Genomic DNA, 25,031 nt, shown 5'->3' on the forward strand with positions numbered 1-25,031 from the left:
TTGTAATGGTAAGCCGGAGAACGCGTCTTCATTGTTACCCAGTTCCTGGGCCACACCTGCCAATGACCAGATTCAGCCCTGTGGACAAGGCACCAGATTTAGCACCACAACTAAAAGAAAGTTTAAATGAAAGTTTATTAAAGCATTAAGAAAGGAAGAGGGGACTGGGATACAGAAGGAAAATAGGAAAAGCAAGGATAGCAGCAAATTTATGTAATATTAGCTGATTACAATATCTTATCCCCACACATGCAGACTCATTTTTGCATGACAGAGACAAAACTAACACTAGCCTTACTCTTCACTTAAAGCAGGTAAGCCTGTGACAAAGATTTTAGCATTTGGTGAGGGAGCAAGGCCTCTAGCCAGGTTGAAACCCAACAGGAAAGGACAGACTGTGTTGAGCCAAGGCTTTTTCAAGCAATGGAGTGATACCAGCCCACCAGTCCAGGAGGCTTCAGCTTCCAAGCTGTTAGCAGTTCACACTGTTACTGTTCAAGGCAAGCAGTTCTCAGCTACTCATCTTTGGGCCCATCTTCAATGAGAAACCTGGGAGTACAGATCATCCCCTCCTTCTTGGCATTTGAAGTTTTAGCTTGATCACTTAAAATTTAGATTAACCTTTCCTAGGTATTTGTTACAGTTACTCCTTTTCTGCTGAAATTCAGTTCAGTTTTGCTTAAAGTTCTGAGTAAATATTTTTGTTTTGTTTGCTCAGAATGTGTATGTATTGTTTCATACCTTGGAGTTTTCTGCATTCATGATCACTGCACCTTTCTTGCATACTTGCAGAGATTTGCCCCACTGTACCTGAAGAAAACAGAATCTTAAATGGTAAGTCCATGCTAACAGCACCCTACATTTTAATGCAACCAAGCAACGGAGATGTGAGTATACCTGGTTGCATACCTGGATTTCCTAATGGAAAACACTGGACAATCTATTTCCAGTCTTCTATCCTCCCCAACCCCTAGTCCAAATCATTCTACACAACCCAAACTGCCATGTTCTTCAAGTGAAGTTGTACAGCGGAAATTTATCTGGAGAAGAAAAGAGAGCATCAGACAGCTTGAGCGACAAAGCTCAAACCTGCACTGCATGGGAAGTAAAATACAAATTGCTGAAATACATTATCTTAGGGTTCTGCATGAGAGTTAAAACTTAGAGAACAGCATGTGACAACCTATTCAGTTGCAGTTCTTTTGCTAAAGTAACAAGCTATGAAAATGATGTCTAGAATTCTTCTTTGGCCTTTATTATTTCATATTTCTTTTTCTGTGTTCCTTGTTGTGAATGACGTTGCTCTTGGCTTTCTTTTGTATTGCCTCCTGCTTTCTCATAGTCATCTTTAAGTCCCTATTATTACTATTATTGCTGCTGCTACTCCATTTCATCTCTATCCCTCCTTTTTTCCTTCTTGTGATCAACCCAAGCTGGCTTACATAGCTCCGTTTTATCCTCACAGCAGCAACCCTAGGTTAGGGTGAGAGTCAGTGACTGGTTCAAAGAGGCCCAGTAAGCTGTTAAGCCCAGTGGAGACTAGAACTGGTATCTCCTGGCTCTCCAGTCCAGTATGCTAACTGCCATGCCACGCTACCTCTTGTTCATGTCACTACTTGTTTCTGTTTGTAAAGCTCCCTTTCTGTGGCCTGGACAATCAGGTGCACACAGCTGGGGAAGTAAAAAACTACAGTGGCTTTTCTCTGCCCTGTATATGCTGGATGAGTGCTACCTCATGTCCAGAATTACCTGTGCCACCTGAACCTGATAAAGTAGGTGCCTTCCAAACCACCCCACACACCAGGGCTTCTTCAAGTGTTCGAGGATGGTTTGGAAAATATGCCCATTGCTCACCCTTACTGAGTTTTGGCTGCACATGGTGAAAGTAAGTATGAATCTCAGGCAGCATGCATATTACATGTTTGGGACAAGGAAAAGAAACCACTGTGGCTTCTTTTCCTTCCTCACTTATAGAGATCTAGGCATTGTAAATATATGAATTACATGGGTAGCTTCAATACCCAGAACTAATTTTTAGTTTGAAAATCTGACACCAACACATCAGTTCGTCTTTTACTGAATTAACAGTGGACTTCTCTGTTAAAGATGGAAAAAATTATCAGGCATGTGATAAAATATTTGTTCCAAAATATGGCCTCTCTTTTTAGAGTGATGCAAAGAAGATTGGGAAAACTAATGAAGTGACTCTCCACATATATTTTTTTCTGCCCCAACTTTATAACGCTGACATATAAAAGCTGTCCACTAAAATAGTATTAAGAATAACTATCTTGAAGATTTGAGGATAAGAATGAAAAGCACAGTTAAAGGCTGTTTCAGGCTATAACAGTCACTACTATATTTTTATATTGTTATTATTTATTGTTGTGAGCTTCCCCGAGGCTTTGGCGAATGGGGTGGCATAGAAGCTTTCAAAATAAATACTACTAAACTATTAGTTTGTACTGTTACTTTTTGAATATATGGTACAAAGACTGGTGTCATATTCAGCGTAAAAGCACTAGTTAATGATATGCTATTGTGGAGTATCATGTTTATTTACCCTTTGAAAGCGAATGAAAAGTTGAACAAGTACACAGTAAAGAATGGAGCAATCTGCTTCTTGAATACTAACAACAACAACAACCTGTTTCATTTCCAGATAAGTATGAGTAGACAGTAGAATGGCTTCTCTACTGGATATGTAAATGTGGATAAAATTAAGAATTCATTGCACATAGGTGTGGGCTGATATGACTAAGCTAAGCTTAACAGTTGTGAGTCATCCACCTTGGGTCAGTAAAACCTCTGACTCAGCATCCTCTCTTTCCTCAGCATGCCCCATCTCGCAGAGACAATCCACCATGTAAGCAAGGCTTCTTATCTCCAAAGAAGCTTTTTTAGCTTTTAACTTATAAAGAGAATGGAAAAGAGATCATAACAGTGTGTCTGGTGAGAATGTAGTGCTCTGTTGCCCCAATTCATTCAGTAATTGATGATAATGATCGAGGGTAAGGTGATCAGGAATGCACCTTGAACCTATGCTGTCCCCTGGATCTTCAGCTGGCCATGATGGCTTGGATTGTATTGGCACAATAGCACTTTGTACAATTTATTTTGTAAACTTTTCTAACACTTGTGTGTAAAACCATCAGAATGCAAGAGCAACTGAAATATGTTAAGGATTTTACTCTCTCATGTTAACTATTTGTTGAGTAAAGAGATGATTCTCTATTTTATATAATTTTTTATATGTTCCTCTCTGGTCCTTTACAGTACTCTGCAAATAGCTCATAAAACATAATCAAAACAGTGACAAAATATGACCCAAACTATTGCTTAGAGTCTGCTTCCAGTGAGTTTCATTGAATGTTCCAAAGTTTGTATGCCGTGTTTCATTTTCCTCTTTATAATTTTAGTTAGGGTTTACAAAATTAGAACTCTTGACTGAAGAATATGTTCCAGTCCCTTGATCACAATAGTAGCCGCTTTCTCTCCTTTTATAGTTCTACAGCTTGTGTCTTCTAATGTGGTTAAGGAATCAACAAGGTGCATATTGGTCTTGTTCGTACAATCATACCTTGAATCAGTAGACAGAGATATATAAGCCATTTGCCCACAAGCATACATAGTCCTTTTGCTTCTCCCCTCATTGTGTACTAAACAAAGTAGAGAAGTCTTAGTTTATACATTATTAGTTAATTAATTTCATTTATATAATACCCACTAGCCTAAGCTATTTACAGTTTACAGCAGTTCATAAAAGCAATGCAAAGTAATACCATAAAATCTTATCAAAATAGAGACATTTTAAAGTAAAAACTTAAAAACAACTAAAGCAATGTACAATGAAGAGCACCCCTGTAAAAACACCCAGGATTGGATAATGCCATCAAGTATATCTTTAAACGAATCAACATAAGGGGCTATATTAATGAATTGCCAAAAAAATACCAGGTGGGCCACTCTGAGGAGGTCATTCATAGGTTGTGGTGATGGCAATGGTGGGGACCCACAGAGAAAGCCTTCTCTGTCATTCCTGTCCCCTGAGCCTCCCTCAGAGGAAGGTCCTGCATGTTGAGTATAGTGTCCGGGTTAATTGTTGGAAGAGGCACTTCACCCAGTATTGTGGTCCCAAGCCATACAAAGCTTTATAGGGTAAAACAGATCCTGCATTTTTATGAAACTGATAACTGTATTTCCTGATTTGGATGAAACTATAGATTTTAGTTAATTGCAGACATCCAGGTTTAATCATGGCTCAAAAGAAAGGAGAAGAGATGGAGCTATGTGGGCAGGCGAAACCTTACTGAGCTGTGCTCATCTTATGTGGCTAGTACTTGAGCTGCTATTACTCAAAAGTTCTAATATTAATATTATTTTTATAATGGTCTGTTCATTTCCAGCACTGCATTTTTGTGCTAGAGCAGAGAGTTGACATTTTCAGTGAGATGTTCATTGTGACCTTATCTTTAATCTACTTTTAGACCTAAGTATGAATGTAATTTAAACAATCAGAAGGTCAGCAAATCAAATGACAAGGTTTGAAAACCCTTCTCCACTTGTGAACCTTCCAGAGGTTTTGGACTTCAGCTTTCATCAACCCCAGTCAACAGGACTACTGGGAGCTGTTGCCCAAAACATCTGGAGGATACCAGGTTGGGAAAGCTGTGCTTCTACTAAACTGGATCTTAAGTTAACTTTTTAAGATGTTCTCCTTGAGTTTCCATTATTAAAATTATAGCATTTGAATTCTAGTCACTGTAAGCAAGTTTATGTTTTCATATTTCTACACTTTCAGCTCAGAGGGCAAATTCCATGGAAGCACTCTGTGGATCATGCTGGTAATGGGCAGGGCCATGCCCCCTTCCCCAGCACCAGCATATTGCAGCTTGAAGTTTCTAGTGCAAGTAACTAAGCTTTAGGATAAATGTTTCAGAATGAGCAAAAAAACTGCAGAAAAGATGGGAGACCACCTGGCCTGCATTTCTGTACTCCAATATATTGAGACATATAATGAAATAATAATTGAAACACCTGAACATTGAACCTGAATGACCTGGTTTTAGGTGTAATGATGATTACAGTTCTCACTGGACTGTGTAGATGAACAATATACTAAATATTAATAACCAGGTCAGCGCCAGAGATCCTCTAATATTTTGAACTGCAAAACCTCAGCCTCAGTTGCATTCTAAAACCTCTGGTAGGAATGATTGGTCAGAGCACTGTTTATAGCATGGATCTGAAGGCTTTAATAAAAATCTCTTCTTCAGGGAAATTCTGTAGTGCTACAATGACATCCATTAAAATGGCAGATATCGAAAATCTTCTATTGTGATCTTTTATTTTATAGGAATTTTAGGAGATGATTACAGTTCATTTCCTAATTATAGTTCATTTCACTTACAGAATATCTTCAGTATCCAGCAGTTACCCATCCTAAAAAGATAGTAAATGGAAAATACACGATTTTCATACTTGTTAGATTTGGCTAAATTTACTTGGAATCTTAGAATAGTAGAATTGAAAGGGGCCAAGAAGGCTGTAAGTTCCAGTCCCCTGCTGTTGCAGAAGACCAATTTACACTGTCCCACTAAGATGACTGTCCAGTTTCTTTTTGGATGTCTCTAGTGTTGGAGAGCCCCCGACTTGTTGATCAGCTTTACAAAAATACTAATACTATTAATACTGTTAAAGATATAGTTATATAATTGCAGAACAAGGGGAATAAAGAGTAAGACTCAGTATATTTCACTGTTTAAAAATATTCTCGAGATTAATTTTTCCCTTTTTTGGTGGAGGTGGGGGCTGGCCTATTATTTCCTGTTCATACTTGTTCAGTTAGGTTATGCCTAGAATCTTATGGTTATTATGTTTAAATGATGTTTCTATTCCTGAATTGATGGTTAATTTCAAATAATGAGAACTAGATTTAAAAGAGTTTTGATGATATGCCTAATACTATAAATAACAAGGATTTTTACTAGGGTGACTCAGTTGTAATCCTTCCTTTTATAAATTTTGACTTGGATCATAAATGTCCTGTTTGCTGGACAGTTTTTGATCCAGCAAAGGTTCCACCAGGCCTAGTGGAGGAGATAATTTTAATGCTCATGACATGCCCCTTCTAGGGCAGGGGAAAGGTGGAGACACAGGAGACTGCAGAGGGAAGCAAAACTGCTTTTCACTTTCACCAGCAAAAGCTTCTTGTCTGTGGAGCTTGACTCATGGGAATATGAAGATCCAAGCCTTTGTTCTGTTGGCAGTACAGTCTGTTTAATAGCAGTATTGTATCAGTGAATAGTATAAATTCAGAGAAATTCAATGGTGCAAGGCCAATGGTAGTTTGATATTTGCAATGTTCTGCTATTTGCAAGTAGACTGTAGTTTGACTATCTTTGGATTTGGACTATTGATTCTTATTTTTTTTTGTTGGCTCATTGGTCACTACAAAGCTATTTGTTCAGAGGATGTTGTTGTTGTATGTCATTGAGTTCAGCAGATGCAGTATTCATTTTGACCTTTAAATACAGTTCCATGTGAAGAAGAATCTTTGGTTTATAAGGAATTCCGTCCTATGAATGCACAAGTACACTCCAATTCTATGCATAAGCATAATATAATTGTGTGCTTTACTTAGTCTGATTCCCCATCCACTCAGAAGCTGTTTTCACAGTTTGTTAACATGAATACAGAACCTGTCTAGGAAAATTATTTTGTGTTTACATGCAGCACTGTTGTGTGCTCTAGCTGAGCCAGACAGTGATGTGCAAAAACATCCAAATGGTAGTATGCAGAGACATGCAGTTGCTAAGAGAACATCATACAATTAATTGGAACTCCTCCATAACCCTGCAAAGTAGTTGTTCCTGTGCATTCAGATATGTGCAGCCTGCATATACTTCAACTATTTAAAATGCTACTTATGCATTATAACTTTGAATATATACATTTACAGCAGATGAGTGTAGAAGTTAGAATGCCACCTGAGGTTACACACATTAAATAACAAACACAAGTTCAGGATCCCATCCCTTACATTTTGATACTCGATAAGTGATACGTGATTCAATATAATTCTCCTTTCTTTCTGATCTGGGTGTCTCTGTATTGCACATGCCACTTAGTTGTACTTGAGGAGGCCTGAGCCATCTGTCTTTAATCGGGGGTGCTTTCATACCATCGAAATGTAACCAGGTATTTAAAGTACCAAATAAGGACAATCCATGCACTGCATGTTTTGAACTTCCTTTGGTAGGTATTTATGTCCTACATAAACAATGTACTTTGTTACTATTAATACTATTATCATTACTGCTACTGTTATTACTGCTGCTGTTGGTTTTACTACTTATATGCCTACAGTCTTTTTCCTTCCACATTTTCATCCTGCCTTTCCTTTGGAAAGCCCAGTGCTGCGTATTTGTGCTGCCATTCATATCCTCACAACAGTCCTGAGAAGGACCTGTCCTCTAACAATATAATCATATATAATTAAATTATTGCTGTTTTATGTTTTATCTATTGAAAAGTGTGGTTTTTAGATCATTATATGTTACATTTCACATACTACAGCATTTTTCATTTTCTGTAGGTATGTTTCCTGAAAATAAAGTCTTGGACACCTGTTCAAAAGAAGTTGTTCCCAGGTATTATGATAATTCAGTTTACATTGTTTTCTGTATCAATAGGATTGTTTCATGTAAGAAAGCATATAAATATTAGCAATGCATTGTTTGGTTATTTACTCATGGTAAACTATTTGGCTAAACCAACATTGTCAAACAGAATCATTATTTTCCACTTGAATGATGCTTTATAGACTTCAGGGGCAGTATCCAATGATATTATTCCACAAACACAAAGAGCACTAGCAGAGTTGCATTGAATCATTTGTGCAGGCTGTTGCCCATTGTGTTTGTGCAGGCATGGTTGTGCAAGCAGTTCTGCATTATGCTTATGTAACCTGGTATATATAAGTCTTGTGTAACCCATAGTGTAATGGGTTACAAGAGTTATGCACAGTGGATTGCACAAATTATATGCAGTGATACTTGTCCAAACATAATTTTACTTGGGTTTTTCTCGTGCTCCTAGTTCAAAACTTAGTTTCCGCTAGCAAAGCATAATTTATGCTAACAGAATGACATAGCTGGATACTGATCCAAATGTCCTACAGAGAAAATCAAATAAGACACTGTTTTAGATGTTACATTGTGATATTTCCTCCTCTAGATCAATCACAGTCTTATGAAGGGAAGCACCTAGATGGCTTGCCTAGAAAATTCCCATAAACAGCTGGAGTGTTTTGAGCATTATTATCTTATTTAATGATATTCAGGGTTGGGGGTGGGATGGGAAATGGTACTATGATTTAAGTGAATTTCAAGATGTAAATCACACGGTGTGCCCATCAATTTAAACTAAGCTAAGGGGAGATCTTCAATTTTTCATGAAACTGCCAGAGTTTTGCTCTAGTCTCTTGATGTCAGGGCTCCTGAAACAGATTTGCCCCTGACGTCATGGATTTTGATAACTTAGTAGAATACTTTGAAGTGCTTCACTTAGTTAGGTGTATTTCTTTTGCATACGCATGAAGGCAGAGTCCTATGGATGCAGGTACTTGTATATATGTATGCATGTTTGTTGGTTCGTTTGCTTCAAAACTATTTATAGTTTTCTCAATCTGTTTTAGTTATGATTGGTTCCAGACAGATGGTTTAGTCACTGTGGTCATATACACTAAACAAAAGGTAAAGAATTGTGTTTGGTAGCAAAGAATTGCAAAACTATAGGGCGGGGCAGGGGGTTGAGCCCTGACTATTTGTCAGTGAACAGTGTTGGTGGAATGTTTTTATCTTCTCCTGCAGCCCCTCTTACACACATCAGATTTGTCTGGAGGGTTGAGAGACCTTCCAGAGCAGACCTGGGAGGGGCTCAGTGGGGCAGGGGCTGCAGGGGGAGAGGAGCAAGGGTACGTGCTGTTGGGCAGGCATCTCTGTTTCCAGAATGCCTCTTCTCCAGCTCTATCACACATCCACTGTCCAAACGTTTCTTGCTCTCTTGAACCAGACCAGACCAGACTTTCCTTATTTGTTGCCCCACATGCCTAGAGCTGCCTCCCAGAATGTGTGTACAACGCCCTCCTTTTCTCCATTCTTAAATTCCATCTTTTCTGAGGACGCTTTGGCAAGTTGTCATCCCATGCTAAAAGCAGAGCTGAGGTATATGAAGTGACTGAATGCTCATGCCACATGTTCATGCTCATCTGCATCTCAGTCCTGTTGTGTTAGAGCAGGATGGGGAACTCCTGGCCCGTGAGATTTAGTTTGTCTTCAACTCCCATCAGTTTCTACAGCATGGCCATGGTGACAGGAGCTGCAGTCCAACATCATCTGGACAGCAGTGGGTTCCCAAACCTGGTTTGGATTATAAATTCTTCACAGTAGGGTTGATGATGTTAATGATGACAATGATGTTGATGCCTTATTGTTATCAACCCCCTTGAAATAGTTACATTTTTCTTCTTTTATAAGAATATGAACTATGAATCAGTGATAGTCGATCTTCAGGAAGTCAAACTAAGAGGAGAGATCATTGTGAAAGACTACTCATACCTTATCTACATTGGTAAGCTATTTGCTAACAATTCTTTTAGTGACTGGAGGGTTTTTTAAAGGAAGAATACAGTTTGAATACAGCATTACTCATCCTCAGCCCATACCTTGACTCATTAAATCAGTAGGATCTCTGATGTGGTTTGCACATGATGAGAAACCATGGTAAATGAGTTTCCCCATGGGGTTTCCTTTTGCACCAGCAGCTACCATGCCTAATATTTGAGCTCTGAGAGGGGCATGCTGTAGCTTATCTTTACATGAGAACCTGGTGAGGGAGGATTGCTGTGGTTGTTGACAAGCCACCAAGAACCCATGAGCTGTTTTCAGTGCATTTACACATAACAACAAGGTACAGCGTACCACCACTCTGGCTCAAATATTCAAAATGATTGTTGTAATGAAAAGCTCATGGGGAAATTATGCAGCAGTACATAGCATTTCCATGGAGCTGGAGGGACTGTTGTGGAGTGGAGGGGCTTTTGCCAGTCAAGTTATATATGTCCAATCTTGGATCCATTTCCATAAATGCAATCAAAATGTATTAAATCAATACAACACAGCTTCTTCCAGTGATGACAGCTCAGTGTGGATTATATCCATACTACAATATATCACATGCATGCATCCATTTATATTAGACTAGAATCTGAATATGTAAGGGATGTGCTATTGGGTGTGGAAAAAGAGTGACATTTGAAGTTCTCTTGTTCCTTTATTTGGAGTCAAGTGCCAGCAGTAATTTTAAAAAGCGGCTTCGTGTTTCATCAATGGAAACAGCTGGGCTACGTGAATCATTAAGCATTAGACTTGAGGCACATGAAGAGGCAGTTGTCAGACAATGAACTGGAATAAAATAACTAGGGGCAAGCTGCAGGTGCTGTTGAAATTTCTGTTACAGGCAAATATATATATATATTTTAGACCAGGTCCTAGAATAAGTATAAAGAAAATAAGAACCCAGGCACATGGAAAACTACCTTATACTGAGTAAGACCCTTTTTCCAGCTTGCTCAGAGTTGCCTACACTGAATGTTAGCTCTCCAAGATTTCAGGCAGGGGTGTCTCCCATTCCTATATGCCAGTGCCAGGAACCGAACCTTAGGACACTGCATGCAACACTTGGGCATCCAGTTGTGTGTGCACATAGCATCTTTGTATCCTGGCTTATGGCCTGGCTCCTTTCAAACATGACATCAATCTGTGATTTGTTTGTACAAACAATTTCTGTACTGGCTGTGTTTAAACGTAAGACCACATAATGAATTCGACATTACCTGAAAAGAGTTCCTGATTCTCATGCACACTTTTTTCCTTTCCACCAAGTTTGCTGTTCAATACAAAGGATGGATTTATGTTCTAATTTCCAGGTGAATTGTGGTTAGAGCAAACCTTAGTTTGTTAGTTTTCCATGTGATGGCAAACTATAGTTTGATAGCAAAGAAGGAGTTGCAGCATGCTAAAGGGAAGACAAGAAGGGAGTGCTCTGTTCTAAGGTTAATCTATATGGTGCCAAGCCTAAAGTCATTACTAATAATGTAATTTGATTTTTTTATTAAACTAAAAATTTTACTTCTATTTTAGAACTGAGTAATGCAGTTCATGAAGACATTATAGGTAAATATGTCTGCTCATAATCAGTGTTTTTGATTTTTGTGGGGAGGGGTTGTTTCACTTGGTTAATATATTCAATACTTGCTGCTAACCTTTTATATCATCAATACAAATACTCTATGGTGCCAATTTTTTTCTTTTATTTGTCATGCAAGACTTTATTTATTTTGTTATATTTATATTCCGCCTTTTTTGCTTCCAAGGAGTTCAAGACAGCTTATACAATTCTCTTCCTCTCAATCCTAGCCTCACAACAACAAACCTGTGAGGAAGGTTGGGGTGAGAATCTGTGACTGGTGACCAGAATCACCCAGGGAGCTCCATGTCAGAGGGGGGACTAGAGCCCAGATCTCCTGAATCCCAGTCCCACACTTTTAATCACTGCTTTATCCAGGTTGCCAGGTAGCTAGTTTTAGACATTTAGGACACAATCCTGTGCAAGTTTAGACAGAAAAAAAATCTTGCAACTCCCACCACTCTCTGGGAATGCTGGGTGTTGTAGGACTTTTTTCTGTCCAAATATGCATAGGATTGTATAAATAAGCATTTAAATGAGGATCTTCTATAGTAGACTGTTGTCTTGAGTATATGGCTATATTTTGTTTGGATATGGTGTCTTGAACTTCTGATATTTCCCTCTCTTTCTCTGGGTATGTAATGCTGCCACCAGGTATTTAATTTCAATCTTATTAATTAACCTTTCCCTCAGTATTGTGCCTAGCTCCTTCATTGGACTATATGGTTCTGAGGATGAGACACCAGCATTCAAACAGCCCATGATGTTGAGTTAACAATAAACAAAATAGAACATTATTTGTACAAGAAGTTTATTGGTTCAGTAACTTACTTCCTTAGAGAATAAAACAGTGCATATTAAGAACTTCTGACTGAGGTATTGCATCCCTTCCCTTCACAGTCACTCCTCACACACACATCCTCCTTTTTCTCCTGAATGTATTTTGACCAGTCTTTATCTTATTTATCTCAGTTTAATCTTTTCCTTCTGCATTCAGGTTTCTATCAGCTTCTATCTCTCCCACCTTGACAATATTAGGTTCTGACTCTCCCTGGCCGCTAATATGACTTCCGAGTATTCTACTTTCTTATCTTTCCTTTTAATCTTAAAAGCTTTCACAGCACTATCTAGGATTCAAATGAGAAGGCTGCCTCTCCAGGTTCTGCAGATTTGCTGGCTGGCCAGAAGGACTGCCAACTCCTGACAGACTGATAACTTTCTGCCTTCTCTCTCCCTGCTCTCCCCTCACACACTTCCAATCTCTGCCCACCCACTCTCATTCACCAACCAATCACCTCACTCATTCACTCACCCACCCTTTACCCCCCTTGCTTTTCTGAAACTTAACAACATTTAAAGGAGCACACTCATAACACTTTAAATCGTTAAAAGTGTCCCCTTGTATTTCTAAGTATCAGGTAAACATATGTGCTGCTTGCTTAAGCAATTAATATGTCCATGCCCAAGTTTTTACTTGCCGATGTAGCAGCTCTTAGGATTCTGCTATAGTCTTAGTGTGTTGTGCATTATACATTTATGCATATTTGTATGAAAACCAGACATACAGCTGCATTGAAATGGGGTGCTATGTAAATGATTTGTTGTAGTAGTGACATATTAAACTTTAGAACTGAACCCATTCTCCTGAATCACCTCTACAAAGCTTCGAGATTTATTTATTTGATTCACTGTGATGTATTCAGATGTGTCTCAATTGATACCTTTTCTTTTTATAAGCCTTTTTAGCTCTTTCTATAATTTTAAAATAATTTCTGTAACTGTTAGCCTGTTGTAGTGAAAACAGTGCTGTGGCACTTAATGCCATGATGGTTCCCCAACAGCTGCCATGTGAGAGTGGTTGGGAGCAGCCCCAGTTTTTTAATATCTAGAGATAGAGATTTTATATGTTCATTTTGTGGCCACAGATGATTTCCCACTATCTGGTTGCTTCCAGACACTCAAGGTTCTTATTCTGGGTACTGCGAATTATCCCACATGATAAGGATCAGCCATTTTTTTAATATAATCTTGATCGTTCTTGCTGTGCTATATATGTAAACATACCTTGTCAGAAATGCATTGTTATCTACCCTTATTTAAATAAAAGCATAGGAATAATTAAGTGCAGGTCCCTATCATGTGTATTTATATTGCAACATTCTTCTGAGGAGATGTGCAAGAGATTTCCAGGCACTGACCAAACCTTGAAACCAGTGGCAACAAAAGCCACATTTCTCCTTTGAAACCAGGTAGGTTTCAAAGTACATGTCTTGTTTTAGTGCAAAATCATACTCCTGAAAGGTCCAGGGGTGGTATTTTACAGTGGAACAAGGCATGTGTCCCCTGCATGCCTGGTTTTAAAGGGAAAATGGTGGCCACAGTGAAGTGATAGTTGCCTCTGTCTCAGTCTCAGTCTCATGCCCACACCAGCCAGTGGCCCATGCCTGAGGCCCTTGTGCTGCACAGTCCCTGAATGAGTAGATGGGTTTGCATGCACTTTGATATACTGAATGGATGCTGCTCAGTGATAGTGGATTGGCAACTCTGCCTTTATCTTTTCTGTTCTACGTACTGTACACATATCAGTACAGAACAACAATATGTATATTTTTAGTACAGGTTTTTGAAAAAGTGGGAAAGGTGGAGCTTATCCTGAAGAAGAAAGAAATTCTACCTTGGAAAAAACTTGGGCAGCCAATGGAAAGTCATAACTCCTTCGTTAAACGCACAGACAGAGGTAATTAAGGAATTTGCTGTTATAGCCAAGGCCTATTTCCATATGTATCCCTCTAATGCGTCTCCAGCCCACCAACTGAAATGAAGTGGGAGGGCCACAAGTGTAAGTAAGTGTCCTCTACACGCCTCTTTCCCTGATCTGCCTTCCATCAACAAAGGGACATTCTTTGGATTCTACCAATATATTTAAAAGTTGCAATTTATCTATAGATCTTGCCTCTACTTGGATTATAGTTGTATTTTAATATAACTTTAATGCAGAAATATTTTAAAATTCATACATTTTACTGTTTTTATACACCATTGTTGTGAATTAATAATTTAAACTGCCCTAAGTAATGCATAGACATAAAAGGGTGAGATATTTTTTTTCTATAAATATGTAAATAAATGTTAAACCCATAAATATTAGCTTTTCTTCCCAGTGGCTTATAAAAGTTATACAACATCTATATCTATTTCAAAAATACAAAAACTTTAGAAGATCAAGAATGAACCTGTTGCATTCAGCGTGATAACCATGTTTTATGTTGATAGCTGCTCGATGGTTGACATTTAAGAATTGCAGAAGTCTTGTTGCTATATCAATATCAATACAATAAGAATGTTTTTCTGATGGTTCAGAAAAATAAAATGCTAGTATTTACATGTTATTGGTCTAGGGCCATAATTTTGATTCTCACAGATTGTTCTGCCAAGAAAAGAATCTTCCATAAATTTTGGGTCCAGGCAGTGAATATATAAATATGTGTATATTTGAGTAGTGTCAATTTAATTCATTATATGGTTTCTATATTTCTAAGGTCTATACTACAGAAAATGCAGGCTGCTATCAAAAACAAATGTCAGTCATGACACTCGACTCTTCTGCTTGGTGTTACCATCAGGAACCCATCTCCGTGTCCCTGTTGGGCACCATGTTTACCTCAGAGAAACTATTACTGGTAATATAGTGAAAATTCAATTGTTGAATAAATAGAATTTGCCAGCCCTAATTCTGAAATTCTGAAAATTGCCACATATGTTGGTAACTTACTTCTTAAATGAGAAGCAGGTAATGCTCTATTTCCTGGTGCATACATACTATGACTCTAAAACATCTTTAAAAATATTCCTTCAGATCAGAGGTGGGCAAATTGTGTTTTTCCAGAGGTCTTAGACTACAACTCCCATCACCATTTGCTGTGTTGCCTAAGAGAAAGGGAGCTGAAGGCCAAAGCATCTGGAGGGCCAGAAGTTGCCCACCCTGCTTTGCGGTATTTTCTGTCTTAAAATATATCCTATCTCTATACTCCCCTCTGTCCTTTGTCAAGCCAGTTGAATTTGCATAAAAAGACAAAATATAAGTCAGCTTCAAACAAATTCTGAAATAAAAAACAAGCAAACCTTTTGTCACAACAAAACCATCTTATACCTGTATGCCTATTTCAAAGCCCAATTCAGTCATTATGGGGTCCACAAACTGCTCTTGATGAATAGCAAAAAAAATGGAAATACAATATTCTAGCCCTTCTGAAAAGTGAATTGGAGTATTTAAGAAGTTGGCAGATTTTAGATGAAATAAGACAGGTGGGGGTTTTTAACCTAATATAAGAAAAGGTTTACTAGGGATTTCTAGAACATTCACTTTGCTTATTTCCTTTGTAGTTAGGAAAGGTTTCATATCTTGAGTCTTTTTGGCTTTGTTGAAATGTAGTTATCATGTTTACTACATTTTCAAAGAAATGGCAAGGAAATCCTATATATACTGTATCTAAGAAAAGCTTAAATTCTGTTTTCCTAGAATGTCATGCCTTTTCATGATCTAAAACAAGAATGTTAACATGAAGAGAATTAAGACAAGTTGTCAAATTTAGGAGTCTTATACTTTTAAATAACTTTTAAATAATAACTAGAAATGAATTGATAAGCAACATAAAAGAACACAAAGATTAATGCATCACTGCTGAAATGTAGGTCACCAGCTTACCCTCATTTTTAACTAGAGGAGAGAAGGGAGAGGCCATAGCCAGTAGAAATAAAATTAATTTCCCAGAAATGCTTATAGGTCGGTTATATGGTATTCAGGATTTGCTTGTTTTTAGCTTTCTGTTCCTTGCATGGGAACCTTTGTCTAGGAAAGTGGTAACTCACCTCTTAGTGGGAATTTTTTCATTATTTGCAGTATCTTTGATAAACCTATTCACACAATATCTCCACTTGATTTAAAATCATTTTTAAATATTCTTTTCATGTTTATCATTAATTTTTGCTCTCTCCATGCATGTTAATGTCTTCGATTTAGGCACAGAGATAGTGAAGCCATATACACCAGTGTTGTCTTCCTTGTTATCAGCATTCAGAAACCCTTCTCAAGATGATAAGACACACATATTTTTCATGATCAAAATTTATCCCAATGGACTATTCACACCAGTACTTGATGCTCTGGAAATAGGTAAGCACTTCTTTTCTCTCTCAGGACATCTTAAAACTGTACGTGTTACTATACTTTAAAGGTATATTTGTAAGCCGCTCTGGAGGCTAAAGGATGGAGTATAAATGTTCTAAGTAAATAAATCAATGTTTTAATGAAATTTTATTTTTTGAATGTGTAAAATATTTTCAAAATGTATTGATAAAAACGTGCAAATTACAACACATTGAAAAGTGGCTTAGCTGTGGATTTGGCTGCAAACTGTTCATAAAAATCTTATTTTTTCCTGAAAGAATTGTGAATTATACTATGAAATATAAAAAAGTGTGAGCTAATGCAAATAGTTTTATTTTATTGTATTGAATGTCAAGAGCTTCATTATTTCCTTTTGTCTAAGTTACTATGTGCTTTCTTCCCACAGGGGAGTATATTTCCATGAGTAATCCTGAAGGTAACTTCATGATATCACAAGTTGAAAATGTGGAAGATCTATTTTTATTGGCAGGAGGCACAGGATTCACACCAATGGTTAAATTGCTAAACTACGCTTTGACCAGTAGCAGTAGTGTCAGGTATCTTTCCGTACTTACCACAAGGAATTCCATGTGAATGTGTAGCTTGGTCCTAAACTATGGTTGGTGTGTCCCTTTCCAGCCATGTATGTATTGATACAATATCCCTTAGGGTAATGGGTAGAATGATCTTATAGTCACCTAGATGCTACCTGGGAGCCGTGGGGTACTTCAGATTCCCACATTCAACGTTGGAAACAGAGCTCTAACCTTGTAACTGGGGATCTGTGCTTGGATCTCCCTCCTGCTTCTCACAGCTGGCCCAGAAGAAGCCTTGATGGCTGTTTCTCTAACTTGTGGGAGTGATCTTGGAGAAGAGGTCGCAGGGGCAGGGGCAGGGGAGGGAGGAGACTCAGCCCATCATGATACAGGATATTCTGGCAGCACTTGGGTCTCCTTTCTTCCTCCTCCAAAGCACCAGAGCTCAGCAGTCAAAACTGGCTATCTCGTTGACTTGCAGAGCAGGAGGAACAAGGGGTGGAGATCACCACTTCCACTTTCCCCGTGCTGCAGAGATGCCCACAGTCCTCTGAGCTTGGAGTCATCCCAGTTGGAATGTACCCCTATGTGATTATTTTTTAAAAGCCACATAAGATCAGAACCCCTGTAGTTCTTCTTCAGTTACTTAAACATACGTGCTCATCCCTGTAATGAAAAATAGAACGCTGCATAGTTATTTTTCATGTTTTGACCAGAAAAATAAGTATGCGAGAATTTCAGAGGTTTTTCAGATAAAGCTGACATCTTATTATGTAAACAGTAACAGCAGAACAACAGTTAAATCACATTGTGTAGCAGATGCTCATAAGGTTTCTCTATAACAAAATTTAAAAACCCAATATGTATACTAAAATAATCTGTTCTGCTTAATTTTAAACATTTATGTTTAGCCATGCTTGCTAGTTCTTGCTCTGGATATGTTTCCAATGCAAAGAACATTTCAATATAGTGGGCAGAAGTCCTACAAAAGCATGACAGCATTTTGCAGTAATTGCTTGGTCTTTGTTGTGGTGGAAGATTTGGACAACACTGAATAATATTACTGAAAGAAACATATAGCACTGGTTTGCTGCAGCTGGTGGTCACATTGCCTGCGTGAAGTTGTGCTTTGTAGATGCTCTCAGTGGTGGAAGGGGGAACTTCTTGCCAGTTCCCACCTCTCTTAGTGCCCCCACAGACCTCTAATCCAAATAGTTTGGCAACACTCTGGAAAATTGTGGGAAATGGGGTTAGAGTTTGTAGAGAGAGGAGGGAATTAGCTTGAGTCATCTCATCCTTTCTGCCAGTGAGATCCCTCTACTGGATTAAAATCTTTCCATGCACGGAAAGTGAAGTCTAGCTCCAGCTCATTGCCTTGGTTCAAACAACACAGTAACCACACTCGGGACAAGAGCACTCTTGTACTCACTGGATTTCTTTCCCATGCTTGGCCCTGCCCAGGAAGTAAGCCAAGTTGAGATAAAGTCCACGGATAGTCAGGAATGCTAGTGGACGTTTTCTTTGCACAAAATATGCAAAGCAAGTCACACGTGCAGAAGCAGAGCTCTGCTTGCACAGGAGGCATGTTGGTAAGCTGGCCTTCCAGATTTGCTTCCTGCCAGATGCCCACACAAATGGTCAGTGCAAGGAACACTTAATTTATGAATCAGGCCTAAGTTGATTCCAGTGCAACTAATGACTCTCTATGGCAAGATTCCTACAGAAAAATAAGAGTTTCTAATGCAAATCCATGGAACTCCTCCAATATGTGTCTGTTTTCCTTTAAAAAGACCCAAACCCTGTCCAACAAGGTTCTTCATGCATAAATCCTGTGAAACCATAGAAACTATTAAAAGTCCTTACACTGATGCAAGCAAGCAAGAAAAGGACAGTGGTCCTAGAAAGACCAATTTTCCCTTTCCTCAATTCAAGAGAGAGGAAGGTGTGGAGGAACTCTATCACACAACAACAGGAAGTGGCAATGTCTTCAGTGAGTTGCTGATACAGCCAGTCCCATTATACATAGTGGTGTACTTTTTACTTTTGTGGGGAGGAGGGTGCTGGTGACCAGTTTGCTTTGCAGCTGGCCGTAGCCTTTTTCTTTTATAATGCAATAGAACTGGTGTATTCTATGTAGTGCATCCTGCTTTTTGTGCCCCACTTATTGGGTGGGTGCCTGCCCCACTGTTTTCCTATTCCATTCCCCAATTAATGCCTTCGGGGAAGCTGAATCTGCTCCCCATAACAGGTGTTATAGTTGGTCTCCAGCTTGCCAGTTCTCAGTTTTCCATCTCTTTTGTAATTCTGAGCAAGATAGGGGAATAGCAAGTTGTAAGTTGATTGGGAAAGTTAGGAAGGGGCAAAAGTGGTCACCTCCTTGTGTTGCTGTGCTATGTGGAATCATGTAGCCAATGAATCTTCTGTCTGCCTTATAAGCAAAATGGCTCTGTAGGACAGCCTTTCCCTTGCTTTCTCTCTGTCCTGACCTGGTGCCCTCCAGATGTTTTGGACTAGAACTCATGTAAGTCCTAGTCAGCATGGCCAATAGGTATGATGGGAGTTGAAGTCAAGATACCTGGAGAGTACCAACTAGGTCTAGGTAGGCTCCTCTAGAGGTTGCCCCATCCTAGAATGTGATCTTCCCCTAGTAATGGGAAAAACTGAGCAGTGGTAGTAGCACAGCATGGCAGCACATGGAATGAGGGTATAGGGGGAATGCTAAGCAAGCACATAAGCAGAACTGATAGGATGGAGATGTGCCATAACACGTGTTTGAAGCAGGCAGATTCAACCTCTGCCAAAGCAATAACTGGGAAAGTAAAATGGGGAAAAGTATGGTAGGACATGCTGCAGCCCAAGTAGTAGTACCTAGAAAGAGGGAAGGACTACGTAGAGTGTATGATCCAGAGGGGCAACTGTGCCATCACATTCTGCCTAAGAGCTTCTGTCTTCCATCGCTTCAATATCATGGGTCTTGCATTAAAGTTAAATTACAGCGTGGTATAGCTAAAAGCATGTGTGGGTTCTTATTGAAGACAATGTAAGATGGTGCTTTATTTAGTGTTCTCTGCAATATTTCTTTTGTACAATATTGTTACTAATGGCTGTTTTAAATACTGAAGCTGTGATGCCTCTTTTTAAGTGCAGTGAAATTGATGTTCTTCAACAAAACAGAAGATGACATCCTTTGGAGAAATCAGCTGGAGCAATTAGCCCTTAATGATGCAAGGTACTAATTTACATGAAAAAATGGTTGTCATTGCCTGGTAAACATTAAGGCTGTGTTAGTTCTGCACTATGCAAAGCTACAACACAAGCCATGTATTTCTGGGAAAATAGCCTGCTCACGTAACACAGCTGGCTCATTGTGGGCAGTTTAACCTGCAGTGAGTAGCAGTGTGTGAGAGTGCCATTTTCAATAAGTGACTCCCGTTGGGGTTGCTATGCATTATGTGAACATGGCCATCATATGTTATTTGAGGTTTAAACAGCCCTTGCACAACCCTATTATTGCGGATTATGACCTTGCCATGTTATGTTATGCAAACCAGCTCAGGAGCATGTTTCTTTTGTGGGAGCTCAGTGACTTGCTTGTCCCAGCTGTGTGAACAGTACCACAGAGTAGTACTTTACTGCTACGAGAACAAATGACCACTGTAATATATGCAAATGCAGCTATACTGAGCAATCCTGATCAGCTTTGAACATTGTAGCTCCTAGATAAGTATGTGTGCACAGAGGGTAACTGGCATGGTGGCAGTGAACACATTCTCAACATGATTTTGTAAAGGCTCTGTAAAGGTCTTCTTATTCAACCCCCCATATAACTTGGCATTTCACCCTTCCATGCTGCTTTCAGTTCTGCCTGAAATTGCACTAGCATGACCTACAAGGCCCTATTTTTTCCCTCTGCCAAATGCCTCTGAGAATTATTAATGAGGTCTGTTTGGCCATGGAAATGGCTCTGTTGCTGTCTTACTCCTCTTGTTTAATGTTAAGTGCTCAACTCTACTTAACCAATGTCATATCACTCTTGACATTGAAACAAGTAACTTTTTTAATGGATATAACTACACAATTTTTCCTCCCCTGTAGTTTTATGTGTCTTCAAAATTCTGGAGTGTTGTGGAAAGAATGCAGGGGAATGATTTTCTCCAATAATTTAATGGCAAAACATCAGGAAAGTATTTTTGCATTTTTTGATATTTCTGCCTATGATGGTCCTTTTGAACTCAAGTCAGTAAACGTTTCATTCTTAAGAGCTGCTTGTGCAGGTCATAATGTATATTTTCCCCCTAAAAATAGAAGTAGGGAAAAGCCTGTATATATCGACTTTCAACATGTCCAAGTGCAGTGAAGAGGCTAATGTTGAAGGGATTAGATTTCAACTCTTTTCCTGGAATTCCTCTCCATCTCTTTTTCTGGAATTCTGAGTCTCTTGAAATGATTGGCCATTGCTACTGAGACAAACTATGGCTGGTCCACGTACTTAACCAAGCTGAAGACCTGCTGTGAGTGGAGGAACACCAAATCCACACCACTTTTCCACCCACATTATGCTAACACACACAAATCAGCCTTTATGAGAGAAGAGACAAATAGTCCATAAATATGGTCTGCCTCCTATGTGAATGAGGAGATGGGGAAGAGACAGAACCTACTTCTCTACTCAAAGATGTTTGGTCTGCTTCCAAAGACTAGTCTGTGCCTTGAGCATTTGAGAGTACGAGGCTAGAAACACTTGCCAGTGCAGTAGTAGACCCAACTAGTTATCACTTCTGTTAATCAGCTCAGGAATTGGAGTTCTTCGTCGTGGCCTCTGTGCATCACACATGGGTTGCTGCGCCTGCGCAGTGCCTAGGCCGGAAGATTAGAAAGCTAATGGTTTTTGGTGGGAAAACTCTGCTCCCCTCCCCCTTTGTGGTATAAATAGAGCGGAGTGTCCGCCATTTCACTCAGTCTTTGCGACCGCCATTCGCTGTGCCTCATGCCTATTCGTCTCTCGCTATAGATCTGTGCCTCTTCGTTGTTTTTTTCTCAAAAACCTTAAACTTCTCTTGCTCCAGGTTTGTTCTTCTTCCTGATTCTGTCCGTTTTCTTCTTAAATTCTCTTCTCTATATATATAAAAAAGCAAAACAAACAAACTAACAAAAATATTATCTTACCCTCTATACTGTCCTCTTTTCTTCATTTTTCTGCGATGGTGCAGCAGGTGGCATTCTGCAAATGTATTGAATGTGGATCTAAAATGTCGCCAGTTGATCCACATGATCTATGCCTCCTCTGCCTTGGCAAGGGGCATAGGACCGACAAATGCGGTCATTGCTTGGCGTTTACCAAGCAGGCGCGGAAAAACGGAGAATTGTCTCAGGAAGCTCCTATGGGATCAGGCATTAATGCAGTCTGACCAACTGCTCCTACGGCCTGGTTCCTCTTCGTCCGCGCCTCCTCAGCGCTCTTCCTCCACCATGAGTGCTCCGGCGAAGCATCCTTCTTCGACCTCTGCCGATCCTCCGCAGCGTCCTTCGGACGAAGGCGCCACTTCTATGGAGGATCAGTCACTGCTCCCCCAGCTGAGAAACGGGAGAAGCACAAGCATACCGGTCTGGATAAACCTTCCACCCATAAGAAGTTGAAGAAGGAGAAGGTGGATAAGCCCGCTCACAAGAGGAAGAAACCTGATCGCCCAAAACACCGGGGCTCAGGTTCATCAGGCTTTTCGGTACCAACGGCCACCATGGTACTGACCCCCTTGGGACCGGCCCTGCAACTCGTTATGCAGGATCCACCGGGATCCCCCAGGCCAACCATTCGGCCTGAGAGCGTGCATCCCGAGCAACAGGAGGAGCCGCTTCGGGAGTCCATCTCTGATGGTGAGATCAGAGACTCCCTGCCGAGGGACCACTCGCTAACACCTATGCCACCGACTGAACCTCATGTGGCCTCACCATTACCTCCTAGATGTCGCAGCCTTTCATCCGAACATTGAGATGAGGGTTGATCCCGGGATATGGTGCTCCCCCGGCTGGGGTGGTTACCAACCATATCCCTATTTTCCTCGGGATCATAGATCACCATCGGTCCCGAGGGACGTATCATCCACCTCTAGGCGTACGGAGACGAGGCCCCCAACCTCCCCTGAAACCTTCTCCTCAAGCGAAAACCGGCCGTGTTACGTGGAAGACTCCGAGGATTCGGAAGTCGACTCCACATCCCCTGATGTGGCTGTCACATACCAAGGGCCTGCTTCACCCGACGAACCGCATGTCTCTTTTACAGAGCTCATGTCCTGCTTAGTTCGTTCGCTTGAAATCGAAGCTCATCAATAGCCAGGCCCCTCCACAGATCGGTTTTATGATGTTGTTCGGGGAGAGCAGCCCGCATCCATAGCTCTGCCGCTTATAACTACACTCCGCCAGGCTATGGTCCAGCCCTGGGACCAACCGGCCCAACCGCAAACTATCTCCCGCAGATATGAGGCCATGTATAGAGTTCGTGACGATGACATTCCCTTCCTGCTCCGTCACCCGAAACCGAACTCTCTTGTGGTTGAATCCTCCCTGGGCAGGGAGTCCAGGGGACATACCGCTCCTCGGGACAAGGAAGGGAGGAAAATCGATATGCTTGCATGCCGAGTCTATGCGGCCTCTGGACTCGGCGTGCGCATATCGAACTACGAAGCGACACTGGCACGTTGCCAGTACTTTATCATGCAGAAGCTGGATAATGTTGTTTCCTCCCTTCCAGACCACCAAGCAGACCTTGCCAGGGTTTTCATTAAGGAGGCGATGCAGGTGGCGGTGCAACAGTTGTCTGCCGCTCGTCATCATGTAGACACCGATTCAAGGGCCCTCGTCAATGCCACCTCGTTACGCCGACATGCGTGGCTGCGCAATTGTAATTTCCCCAATGAGATGAAGCGCAGAATCGAGGAAATGCCATTTGAAGGTACCGGTCTGTTCTACCAGAAGACCGACCGCAAATTAAAGGCAATTCACGAATCACGCCTAACTGCACGCCACATGGAGCTCCCGCAAAAACATAAGTGACAGTGGCCTCGGTCTTCCTGCCGGAACCAACCATACTATCCGCGCCAGCAAAACTACCCTCGCCAGCAATATCAACAACAGCAGCATCGGAGACAGCAAACACAACAGCGTTTTTCCCAAGGCCGTCAGTGATTCAATACCAATAAACGCCCACGTTGATGGCTTGGGCGAACCATCCTCTCTTTCCCAACACCACCTTCCCTTCTCCCTTTTGGGAATCGGCTCCAGGGCCGACTCCCCATTTGGGAGTCCATTACATCTGATAGGTGGGTGTTATCTATCATCCAGTTCAGATATAGGATAGAATTTGATGTTATCCCTCCTTCGAGCCTGATCCACTTCACACCTTCTTCATTGGTGCTACGTGATGAGGTCTCCCAGCTAATTCTCAAGGGAGCGATTCGACAGTTGTCCTGCTCGGAAGGATTGCATGGATTCTATTCCAGTTATTTTACGGTCCCGAAAAGGGACGGTGGTCTTCATCCGATCCTGGACTTACGAAATCTTAATAAGTACATTAAACCAAGGAAGTTCCAGATGACCATTTTGCAAAATATCCTTCCGTTATTGAAAAGAGAGGATTGGTTTGCCTCACTGGATTTAAAGGATGCTTATTTTCATATTTCCATCCATCCTTCACACAGACGCTTTCTACATTTTACTGTCGGATCCGACCTGTTCGAGTTTAACGTCCTACCTTTTGGCTTGGCCACAGCCCCTTGAGTCTTTACAAAGTGTATGGCGCCGGTATGCGCACACTTGGGGACATGGGGAATACAGATATACCCATACTTAGACGACTGGCTAATCGTCTCACAATCCGAGCAAGCTCTCCTGTCTGATATACAAATGACCTGCGCTCTACTCAATGCTCTCGGTCTCTGCATTAACCGCAACAAATCGTCCCTTTTTCCCACGCAGGTCATCGATTTCATCGGGGCATGACTCGATTCGACGCAGGAAAAAGCCTTCCTCCCACCGGAACGTCAGAATGCCTTATGCAGCCATATTCATCAGATTCGGCTACA

General features: G+C 40.5%; 1 protein-coding gene across 2 annotated transcripts in view; it reads left to right on the forward strand.

Moving 5' to 3' along the window:
* LOC123019119 (cytochrome b5 reductase 4) overlaps window positions 1-25,031 on the forward strand; it is a 47,976-nt gene that overhangs the window by 17,308 nt on the left and 5,637 nt on the right. Inside the window, exons 5-14 of one of the 2 annotated variants that reach the window (XM_044421685.1) lie at window positions 793-834; window positions 7,598-7,652; window positions 8,699-8,756; window positions 9,540-9,633; window positions 11,205-11,237; window positions 13,865-13,987; window positions 14,790-14,930; window positions 16,271-16,423; window positions 16,824-16,974; window positions 20,096-20,182. In XM_044421685.1, the coding sequence (XP_044277620.1) occupies window positions 793-834; window positions 7,598-7,652; window positions 8,699-8,756; window positions 9,540-9,633; window positions 11,205-11,237; window positions 13,865-13,987; window positions 14,790-14,930; window positions 16,271-16,423; window positions 16,824-16,974; window positions 20,096-20,182 (937 nt within the window). The remainder of the gene's footprint in view (window positions 1-792; window positions 835-7,597; window positions 7,653-8,698; window positions 8,757-9,539; window positions 9,634-11,204; window positions 11,238-13,864; window positions 13,988-14,789; window positions 14,931-16,270; window positions 16,424-16,823; window positions 16,975-20,095; window positions 20,183-25,031) is intronic. The other variant, XM_044421686.1, reaches the window with a different exon arrangement.

The sequence above is a fragment of the Varanus komodoensis genome, unplaced genomic scaffold (genome assembly GCF_004798865.1).
Source record: "Varanus komodoensis strain SLA01 unplaced genomic scaffold, ASM479886v1 scaffold12, whole genome shotgun sequence".
In the NCBI taxonomy this organism is placed as follows: Eukaryota; Metazoa; Chordata; class Lepidosauria; order Squamata; family Varanidae; genus Varanus; species Varanus komodoensis.